The following is a 12,027-nucleotide window of genomic DNA, read 5'->3' as shown; positions in this document are numbered from 1 at the left end:
ATTGCCTGCGAAGGCTGACAAACACACGGCCCACATCGTAAGTGGTTAATGTGTTTTCTTCATCGTCAATGTCAAGGGCACAAGCCGCTGCTTATCGCTAAAAACTCTTTTTAAACTTTGTTTGAAGAAAGGCCAGGTCAAAACGTTCAGGAAACATTGTGAAGTTTCAGCTCAGTCCAGAGTCGAACATTTCAAAGAGTGTTGTATTGAGATTGTGATGTTTAAGGTTAATTTGAGTATTTAGAGCATGAGAATTACGTCATGTTTTTAAAGCACCATAAGTACCTACTAATATATTTGTATACGTTTTACTTTTTTGATTCGGTAATTTCTTTGCTGACAAAATTCTTGTTCACCTGCTTCTTCGTTATAACAACAAGACAACTCATTGTTGTATTTGTTTGGAATTTTTACATTTGTTTTAACTTCGATCAACAATAGTGTTGATCGAAGTGTTTTAATTTTATATTAGTGTACAATAAAACATATCTACTCTCTCTACGTCGGTGCAGCATAGAAACACATACAAAAGAAATACTGTACATGGATTGTACATGCAAGCTCCTCTGTCTCTTAGTAATGACAGCGAGTGCAGTGACATCCCTCTCTCACGCCCCGCGGATATTTAAGAAATAATTTCCGCTACCCTAAGCGTGTAGGGCTGGTTTTCATTTCGTTTATTACATACTGTAAGTGTAATTAGCTAAACATCGCTGACTCTTCACTACATAGTATAAAACAAAGTCGCTTTCTCTGTCCCTATATCTCTATGTATGCCTTAATCTTTAAAACTACGCAACGGATCTTGATGCGGTTTTTTTTAATAGATAGAGTGATTGAAGAGGAAGGTTTATATGTACATATAATAATATCCATTAAATAGTGGAGAAATCAATAATAACTAACAGTTTACGAAGCGAAGCGAGGGCGGGTCGCTAGTATACAATAATAACAAGAAAAATCGCATTTTTAGAAACGAGAAAATATTTGTCAGAAAAAAAAATTTACTACACGTTTACGTGTAAGATGTTTTACTGTTGGTAGGGCGTGTTGTGAGCCCGCACGGGTAACTACTAGAATCCTTTGTACTTAGTGCGAGTTTTTTAACGTTCTCGATAGCGTAAAAGTTAACACAAATTTGTATGGAGTTGGAACGTTTACCCACGATTGCCGCTAGGGGCGCTGTTCCAACTGCATATACATTTGAGTTAAGTTTTACGCTATCGAAAACGTTAAAAAACTCTCACTAAGCATTTTTTTATTGCTTAGATGGGTGGACGAGCTCACAACCCACCTGGTGTTAAGTGGTTACTGAAGCTCACAGACATCTACAACGTAAATGCGGCACCCACCTTGAGATATAAGTTTTAAGATATCAAGTATATTTACAACGGCCGCCCCACCCTTCAAACCGAAACGCATTACTGCTTCACGGCAGAAATAAGGTGGTGGTACCTACCCGCGCGGACTCACAAGAGGTCCTACCACCAGTTAACTGATTACCACACTGATTATTTCTGCGTGTACGTTCATGGATTTCAATGTGAAGCGTAGGATTACCTTTTTATTACGTTGCATAATCAAAGCTTCGGCCTTGTGTTAGAAGGTGGCGGCAATCATGTTTTGCGGTCTATAGATATCGGTAACTACTTAAAAGCAAACATGCCACGAGGACATCTGATGTTCCAAACGCGTTTAAATTTATTTATATACAAAGAAAATTCGACTGTATATATTTTATTTATTAAATAAATAAAACCTTTACTGGTATATAAAGATCAATGTACATTGTCTCAAATGCAGTTATTAGACGTTCAAGCCGCCCCCTTTTTTGAAAAGGGATTCGAAAACTCAGCGTATCAGAAAATTAAAAAGGGCAATTCCCTTAATTGGACACTGGTTAGATTAGTGAGGGTTAAATTCATCGTATGTGGTCTGTGCTGGACAGATGTTGCGTCCAGTACCCAGATGTTGATGATGTGTCCGGTAGCCAGAGAAAAAGAAGGTTCAATTTCGATTACTATGCAATTTATATGCATTGTTATGATGTGCGTATCCAGAACGCTATGCTGCTTGTAATCGATACATTTATCTTCTTAGAACTATCTGAAGACTAATTCAAATTGATAGATAACATTTGATATTGTGTAGAAGGTTTTGTGAGCCCGTTCGGATCTTCTCTGTTCTATCATCTCTATTTCTGATGCAAATGGGATAGTTAGTTGAAACTTAGGTAGCGGCTTAACTGTGCCCCTGATATTGCTGAGGTCCATGGGCGACGGTAACCCCTCCCTATCAGATGGGTCCTATGCTCGACTGCCTAAAAAGGCAATAAAAAAAAAACTTTAATATCGTGTCTCAATGTAGATGTGATATTGCGATATCTATATTTGGGTAAGCCTAGCCGAGGACGAAAATAATAAAATTTACAAAACTTTTCGTTCACGAGCTTACCCAATAAAATCATGTTATCAAATAAATAATTTATTTATTACTAATAAGGAGAAGTGCCTACACGATTTGCATTTTCATTTGGTGAATGGGATCTTGTATTTTTTTTTTGAATCGATTAAAATACAACTTTATAGTACACATCCGGTGCCCACTTATGCCCATTATGTAGGTGTTTGTTGTAGGCGTTATGAGCTCAAATAATTATATGTTTATTCGATGCCTTAATATTATATTATCGATGCGACTAATCGTGTTAGTTGCTGTAAATTAAAGTGTTAATATGTTGTTAAGTGTATGCTTTTCTATGTGAAGTCAGGGCGATCTTGTCTTTAAAGTTTACAAGTTTTACAGGCGATCAACAAAATCCTGGTGTACATCAATGAGAGAAGATACCACAGTCATTTCTGTGGTCGCGCCGCAGCAACCATGATTTAGATTCTGGCATAACCTATATTCTACTGCAGTTGAGGATATCGTTTCTCAAAGTGCGATAGTATTTATAAGTGTCTGGATGTAGCTGAGCTCTTACAGCAGATAGGACGCAGCAGATAGGCTTACAGACGTCGTAATTTTTTTATTTCATCCGCCTTTTTTCAATTTTAATGCAAGCAAGTGTAAATACGTTTAAAATAATTTTATTCATATATCCACTTTAGTTATGTTATGTAATATCCAAATTCCAAATGAAGTGTGTTCATCTTTAAAAAAAAACATAATTGGTTGGCGCCGGCCTGTCATAAATCAAAGCGTTCTCTAACGATGCGTCAATAATATTCGGTCATTACGTCTGTTTCAATTAGTCACCAGCGTGGCCAGAAATGAAAAACAGCTTCACAGCTCTAATCTCTGATTTATATCCAGCCTCAATTATAGTGCAAACAATCATGTGATTTACATAAAAGAAAGCATTTAATTCGGTTAAGCCGTGGTTAATCACAGATTTAAACCGTCTGAGCCGTTCGTGGTCATTTGTACCCGTCGCTTCAATAATTAACCCAGACAAGGCGCTACCAGTGAACGGTTAATTTGAATAACAACAAAGAGGAACAAATTGGTTTTAGTCGTAATGTTTTTTTTATAAATATGATCATTTTTAATTATTTAAATGATTCTGAAATCTTGAAGCGTTAATCAAAGCCCTTAGGACGATACTAAAACTCACATAGTAATAGATTCTTCCAGCTTCCGCCTAGAGCACGGAGGCAGCGGTGTAGACGTGGGGTCGGCGTGGCAGGCGGTGCACGTGGAAGCGACATCCTCACATCACCTTCCGACGAACTCCTAGCCAATAAAGACGAACCTCGGTCACGCGACAGCGACCTGCGTCTACCAAAGGGAGCGCCTCTAACTGTTGCGAAATTTTCTTCATAGGTCACATTGAATGTTTCCATAGCAACTCCTTCGGGCTCTCCTCCTCTGCGACTCCTGACGGAAAACGTCCGCCTGAATCCATTAGCGATCCCTTCTATTGTTCTCCTTCGAGGCTTTGGCAGCTCCTCAGAACTGATAACAGTAATATCGTCCATGTTTTGGTAATCGTACATCCTTCGCTCTATTCCTGTAAGGTCCTCGAAGCCTCCGTGCCTGTACTTTAGTGGTCTGCCTTTTTCTAAGTTGCCGAGTTCGTCGTAGCTTCTGTATGTGGACGAAGCTCGTCGCGGTGCGGGCGGACGGCCGGCTTTATCGATTGTCATTTTTAATTGGATCCCCAGTCAGTTACCTAATGAAAAGATTTCTGGATTAGACACCGCATTCCATGGGTGTCTAATTATCATGGTTTGCACGGTATATTTTCGAATCAGTACTTTAAACATTAATAACACCTATATACCATAGAGCAACGTGGTAATGTTTCAACAAAAGACCAAATAAATTACGAAAACAACTGCGTATTTAAAATACATAAACAATTATAAAGGCAAATGAAACACATAAACAGTTTAGTACGTGGTGCATGATGTTTCTCAAATGCTTAAACACCACTCAAGGCAATTTGAATAGGCGTAAAATAACACAGGCTTCTGCATAGTAATATCAGTTGTGCAATAGTAGTCCTTTTGTTTCACACTTAATTGTGTTTTTGTTTGCGAACTACTTATAAAACGAATCCTTTAGAAGAAATGTTATTATTTCAATTGACTCTTGAAGATAGGGACTAGAGTTGTTAGTTTAGTGGTAGAGTTAACATTGTTATTTATATTTTGACATTCAACAAGTGTGTTGTACTGACATCTAAGTTGAAATAAATGATTTTGAATTTGAATTTGAATTTGAGCTGATTATGTATATACATAGCATTACAATTTACCTATTGACAATGAAGAGTTATTTCATTGATGCTATTGAAAACGTTGGACTTTGAGAATAAGTTTCTAAACCTCAATTTAATTTGGTCACCGTCAAATCGATTGGGAATCACTTTACTTTTTTTGGCAGAAATAAAAAGGGACTTCGTGTCAACCGGTGCTAGCTTAAAAACAGATTTCCTATTAATAAATATAGCATAGTTCTTTTATTAGCAGCCTGAATGAAGAAGGAAAAAAAGACAAAGTGTTATTTGAAACTTTTACTTCTGAATTTTCTTTCTTTAAAAATATCCGTATTCTAATGAGCTAGCGTCACGCACTTGCGTGTAACGATTATGATTTCAGAGGAACTGTCACTTCTAATTAGAGTTTTCAAAGCAATTTCTGAATTACGCAGATATTTATGTTTTTTTATGTGAGAACGTGTCTTGGTGTATTGTGAAACGCGTGTAAAGAAACAGTTTAGAAACGCAGATATAGTTTCGACGACAGTAATACAGTACTGGAATGGCCTATCGTAATATACGAAGCTCGATAAAGGAGAAACAATTGATGCGATCACGATAGTATTGTAAGGAAATTTGCTTACAGCCCGAGAAAATTGATAAGCTTAGAATCTCCTATGTAATTCGGAACTAAATAAGACTAAAACATTTATATTTAGTTTCTACATATGTATAGTAATAATTTCTCCAATTACATATGACGCAATTAAGTTAACAAAAAAATTAAAATGACGATTGTCATTTCTTCAACTAGAAATCGAAATTCGACTTATTTCCAGTATTTTTAATAAAAATATTTACGTCAACAGAGACGTTGCAAGTTTAGAATTAATAGGAACGATTGGACTCAATTTGGCGTGAAATTTCAATTAGTTTCGATTCTGTAATAGGACCCGCAATTGTTAACGATTGCAGTTGACGATACGTCCTCGGAAACTATCAAATTAGTGCCCGGCGTTCGAATAATTATCGAATTAGCCACTATTTCCTGCTTCTCGAGATCGTAAATAGGGATTTGGCCTCAATGTATAGTATAGATAGAAGACTGTCCATCGGACATTTTTCCTTACATAGTAAAAGTTTAAAGTTCTACAAGTGCATAAAAGACTGAATGAAGACTTCGGAATAAATGTAAATAGTGGAAAATATAAATCGGATATAATTTTATTAACTTTTTGGAGTTTACTCCTTAAGAATCGATTTACATATATAGGCCCGGGGTATGAAAATTATGGGGACCAAAATCGTACTAGAGAGTATAGCATGTCACACGAAATGCGTTATGCGCCTGATTGGCCATGGTGATGCGTGCGCGCGCCAATCAGGAGCCAACGCGCGGCCGCGTTATCGCAGGTGACGCCGGGCTGCTGCGTCGGCAGTCCGCCACAAAGCCTCGTACTGATCGCGCGTTTCTCTCATTATTGTATTTTCATATATTTGTTAGTCGTTTGTTTTGTGTCTCGTTAATTTGTTAATAATCTGTAGTGTATCGTGTTGTCGTAATATAGAACTATTTCTCGTATTGTTTCGTTTAATTTACCGACATCGTTTTGCTTGTGGCCGGACGCCGTTCGGGTTCGATTCCTGAACGTATCAACTGTTAGTGGGTTGATACCCGAATATAACCCGCTACAAATCATTTATTAATAAAGCTTTTTTAATAAATGCATATTTTACTGTATTCAACTGACACAAATTTATATTTATATCCAGTAAACTCCAGTCGTGCGTCGGAGCGGACACACACACTTTTTTTTTTTACGATAGGTAGGTAATAAGATAGTGCTCTAAATAAATCTCTCTCCGCAGATCATGAGAAAAATAATAAATAGTGATTTACCTAGATGAGAATGGATATTAAATATGTAGGTACATATTTACAAATATATATCATGTGAATTAGCTGTGAAAGACGTTCAGTTTAATTTTTAATTCATTTGTAATTTGTTGTTTGAATATTTTAAATGTCTTACGTAGGGATTTCAAATCACTTCAACTAAAATAACTTTTACGATTTAATCTCGTGCTTCTTACAGTTTTCGTGACAGACACTCTGTCTTTCGTAAAAATAATTTTAATTATGTCTATCCGTAGCTTGCGATAACTGTAAGTGAATATTAAATTAATTTTTTTTAGAGCGATTGAATGTTTTAAAAATAGTTCAGGTTGGTTAGCGTGTGTTACCCACACTTGTTATGATTAGATCAAGCACTCGGCCATTGAAGTCTAAACACGATCCAAAACGCGCTCAAACAAACATTTCATAACAGGAAGGCATTGTTTCTCGAATTATCCAGTTGATAATAATCAAATAATGAGGGACATATCGTACACAGTCATCTGAGCCTAAAACTAGAATTCCCTGTTAAGACCGATATATTATCGTCTTTTCGCATTAAAAGTGTACAATTTTTACAAATATTCGAAATTGAGTTAATATGCGGAAGCATTTGGTATCGTCAGTATTTTTCTCATAAATACTGTCAAAAGAGCGTAGTTTAGTTTTAGTTTTTTTTTTAGTTTACCTATGCTTTGACTACTATTAACAAAATTAATACATAATTTTATCTTAATTTAAAAGACAGATAATTCAACTAGTAAAAAATTAAAAAATAATTGTTGCAATGATGATTAATATTAAAAATGACACACGTTAAACCTATAAAACACTCTCCTGTAAAATTAGTAAGTTTTGAGATTATACAGTTTTAATGCGAGAAGACGATATGTCCAAATTATACACGTTTAAATATGTACTAAAACAGTAATAGATCAAGGTCCGTTTTCGGGAAATGTATGTTTTAATAGGTAAAACACGTATTTAGTTGGTAATAGTTGGCATGTTACTCTAAACACTGACGCTCGCATCAAGATCTTTAGCGCGAGCTCTGAGCTATTGACAGCTTTCTCGCCTTTGAGAACGAGTGATTACTCCGCGGCAGAAATAAGAATGTTGTCTCGAGGATCCTAGAAACTAAAAAGACGTCCCAATTAAAGTACAGCCTTTTAAAAGCATATTTAGTGTAAATATTAAAGTTTTGTTTAGTTTGGTTTGAAATTTAGCCGAATATGTAGGGGAAATTACAATTTATGACCCACTCACTGATTCGAATTAAGTAAAAGAACATAAAGTAATTAAATATAGCAATATGTGTTAATCAGATAGGAACTGATTATTTTAAAATAATTAAAACCTTAGCCCAATTCTAGTCTTAAATTTGGTATATGTTTAAATATTATTTTACTTGATATACAATAGATTCTATGATACTGTTTATTAACCTGTTCAAATTTTTCAAAGAACCCTTCCTATAGTTATGGTTTTCGTAAGTCAATTGGTGTTTAAGTCCTTAAAGTATTCGGCGAAAATCGGCTTCCGAAACAACATGATTGCAGTATAATGACCGTGGCTATTATGTAATTTACGTTCAGATGAGGGACTTCCTCGTTTGAAAGAGTTTGAAGTTGTGAATGAGATAATTATATGACAATGTCACCTTGTTGTAAAAACAGTGATTTTTACGTTCGTATTCAACATCGATTGCTATTTATCTTAACGCTGGTGTTCTATTTGGATTTTGGTATTGTCAAGTGAGCGTATAGTGAGCCTATAGTGAGCGTAGTAATATTTTGGTATTATCACGTGTTCAAGGACAACTCCCATGATGAAAGGCTTTTTTTTATTGCCGTATAGGCAGACTAGCATACGGCCCACCTGATGGTGAGCGGTTACCGTCGTTCATGGACTTCAGCAATGCCAGGGGCAGAGCCAAGCTGCTGCCTACCGTTTAATACTCTCCACAAGCCTCGTTAGAAGAAGGAAGGCTACCGTTGTGTATTAGCTACGTGTTCAAGGACAACTCCCACATTGAAATGTCACCGTTGTGTATAGCCTGTCCAATTCTTCCACGAAGCGGTCAAGCGTTTCGGTTCCTGAAGCTTCAACTTGGGTGACACAATGCATGTTTTGTCTTGGTTTAAGTAATTCTAGGTGGCTCTTGAAGCTGACCCATTGAAAACAAACACCAAAAAAGAATTCAATAAAAAAAATCCTATTGGCTGAGACTTACTCGCCTGTTCTTCGTGATCATTGTAAATAAATATATGAAAACTTCATAGTATATAACATTTTTGGACTATTGTAGATAGTGTCTAAAACCTGATTGTTATTCGCATAGTAAAAATGTGGGTATTTTAAAAACTGAAAAAGAACAACACGCTGTAGTGAAAAATAGAACTTGTTTATGTATTTTTTAACTCTTTAAATCATATTATAGTTGAATGCATCCCGATTTTCTGACCGATATTGATTTTTTTTTAATGCTTAGATGGGTGGACGAGCTCACAGCCCACCTGGTGTTAAATGGTTACTGGAGCCTATAGACATCTACAACGTAAATGCGCCACCCATCTCAAGATACAAGTTCTAAGATCTCAAGTATAGTTACAACGGCTACCCCACCCTTCGAACCGAAACGCATTGCTGCTTCACGGAATCAGGCGGGGTGGTGGTACCTACCCGTGCGGACTCCCAAGAGGTCCTACCACCAGTGATTACGCAAATTATAACACCAAATACCAAACTTCACAAGATAACAGCCTCAAGGCCAACCTGAAGATTTCCTGATCGAAATGTTTCCAGCCGTTGACGGGTTTGATGACGGTTTCTTTGTTTTGCAATATTAACAAAAAGCACGATAAAGCTGCGTAAGTTCTTACGCGACGACATCGTCGGTCATGTTCGCGTTAAGTGCGACATTTATATATTTAATGAGCCCGTCGAGAATTATTTATGTGCGAGCACAAAGAGCTTCCGATAAATATTATCTTTTGTTATTAAAACAATGTCTTTGACACTGCCAGTGGCACATGCATCACGTTTAATCTAATTAGTGATCTGCCACTTGAGAATGTTACGTTATTTATGGTAATAATACGATATTATCATTAATGTTTTTTTGTAATAAAATCTTTGCAAGTTTTGAACACATAAATAAATAGTTGAACAGTTTTTTTTTATTGCTTAGATGGGTGGACGAGTTCACAGCCCACCTGGTGTTAAGTGGTTACTGGAGCCCATAGACATCCACAACGTAAATGCGCCACCCACCTTGAGATATAAGTTCTAAGGTCTCAAGTAAGTTACAAGATCAAGATCAAGATTGATCACTTATTTGAAATCGATTGAATTTTTTTTTTTTCCACAGGAGAAAATCGCCGGTTCCCCACCCGCGCGGCAGGGGGGGTATGTGGGAGTTGAACCTCACTAAAAACTCCTGCCGCTCACAACCGGCGCCCTACCTCGGACCGGGCCGGAGCCCAGTCGGGGCTATTGAAACGGCGGGACAGGGTTGACGCAGAGCACATTACATCCATCCCACCGTCCCACGGACGCCGGACCGGTGGCCGCCAGCGACACGACCACCGGTTCCCTCGTTCAGCGGGCCGAGAGCCCGCTTTGATGGCGCCGCGTTACACCTTCCCCCAGAGCGGTCGGGGGAACACGGTCTACCATCACCCGGCTTCCTATTGCGGGTGAGCGTGCAGAGCACGCCACCCCACGTCTGGGTCCCTCCCCGCAAAAAACGGGTGGGACCCCTAGCTCTTAGGGGGCCAGGTCACGGATACGACCCCGGTCCCGACCCCCTGCTCGGCGGCGGCGGGTTTCTGCGTAGTGAGGAGAGCTTTCCTTCACTCGCCCCGCCGCCTCCTTCTGCGAGATGGTGCACTCGCAGAAGTCGAGCATAGCCTTCCATGACTCATCGCTGCCAAGCATCGACGCCACGACGCCAGGCAGCGACAAGTCAGGTCCTATCTTTGCGACCAGGACACGGCGCTGCACCTCCCAAGCGGGGCAGACAGCGAGCGTATGCTCCGCCGTGTCCAGGTCGTGTCCACAATGGTGACACCTCGTCGTCGGCTCAGCCCCGGGTAAACGCCCGGGTAAACCGCCTCGACGGTCCGTAGCCCCCACGTGGGGTTGGCCAATCGCCTCGACCACGACTCGAGCACGGACCGCCGAGAATGGGCCTTCCGCGCCCGCAGCTCACTTTCGGGGACACGCGCCACGCCCCGAGCACGAAGCTCGCTGCGCCACCGATAGTCGGCAGCGAGCGACTCCGCCTCCAGCTCCCATGGCGGCGTCCCCGCCAAAACACACGCCGCCTCGAAGGAGACGGTGCGATATCCGCGGATGACCCTGATGGCAACGGTGCGCTGCGGCCGGCGCAGGAACCGAGCCATAGTGGCCCGGTTGCGCGGCTCAGCCCACACAGGTGCACCGTTTTTTTTTTTTTTTTATTGCTTAGATGTGTGGACGAGCTCACAGCCCACCTGGTGTTAAGTGGTTACTGGAGCCCATAGACATCTACAACGTAAATGCGCCACACACCTTGAGATATAGTTCTAAGGTCTCAGTATAGTCACAACGGCTGCCCCACCCTTCAAACCGAAACGCATTACTGCTTCACGGCAGAAATAGGCGGGGCGGTGGTACCTACCCGTGCGGACTCACAAGAGGTCCTACCACCAGTACAGGGCCATCGATCGCACCACCCCCGCGTAGAGACGGCGCACAACCTGATCCGGTCCCCCAATATTCGGGAGCAGCCGGCTCAAAGAACCGGCCGTCCTCATCAATCGGGGGACCAGCTCCGCAAAGTGAGCACGAAAGGCCCACCGGCTGTCCAACACGAGGCCGAGGTACTTCAACTGCACCCCGACCCCTATCCGGACGCCTCCAACCACGATGTGGGTGTCAACGGGTGGCGCCCTCCGCGGCCCGTGAAACCACAGAGCCTCGGATTTATTGAGCGCCACGTCGAGACACAGCCTCCTTATCCTTCCGTTGAAATCGACCTAGTACTATTTAGGGTTCTAGAGCTAAATTGCAATAGTGTAATAAAGAAACCATTTTTAATTTCATCGAGTTTGAGCGCCAGTGTTTTCTTTTTTTTTTTTTTTATTGCCTTTGTAGGCAGACGAGCATACGGCCACCTGATGGTGAGTGGTTACCGTCGCCCATGGACTTCAGCAATGCCAAGGGCAGAGCCAAGCCGCTGCCTAAAATAGTGTGTTAAATACATTTCAAAAAAAAGAACACAAATACAAATACAAATTACAAAAAAGTAGGGTTTCCACAATATGCATCTATGTACGTAATTGAAAAAGAAAAAAAAAAATCTTGAGTTCATAAGTTCATTTTCATAGGGTGATTTGTCTACTGAACTCTTTATTGTGCGTTGTCCGACACGCTCTGTCTT

General features: G+C 40.1%; 1 protein-coding gene across 18 annotated transcripts in view; it reads right to left on the bottom strand.

Annotated features, from left to right (window-relative positions):
- Window positions 1-12,027, bottom strand: part of LOC101736209 (caskin-2) — a 339,004-nt gene that overhangs the window by 148,584 nt on the left and 178,393 nt on the right. For 4 of the 18 annotated variants that reach the window (XM_012695775.4, XM_004932494.5, XM_012695778.4 and 1 more), the window contains exon 1: window positions 3,617-4,170. The exons of the other annotated variants lie outside the window; for them this stretch is intronic. In XM_012695775.4, the coding sequence (XP_012551229.1) occupies window positions 3,617-4,148 (532 nt within the window). In that variant the 5' untranslated portion in view covers window positions 4,149-4,170. Of the gene's footprint in view, window positions 1-3,616; window positions 4,171-12,027 lie in introns of those variants that run through there. 18 annotated transcript variants of the gene reach the window in all.

The sequence above is a fragment of the Bombyx mori genome, chromosome 17 (assembly GCF_030269925.1).
Source record: "Bombyx mori chromosome 17, ASM3026992v2".
NCBI classification, from domain to species: Eukaryota; Metazoa; Arthropoda; class Insecta; order Lepidoptera; family Bombycidae; genus Bombyx; species Bombyx mori.
This window is presented reverse-complemented; position numbering and strand designations above follow the sequence as displayed.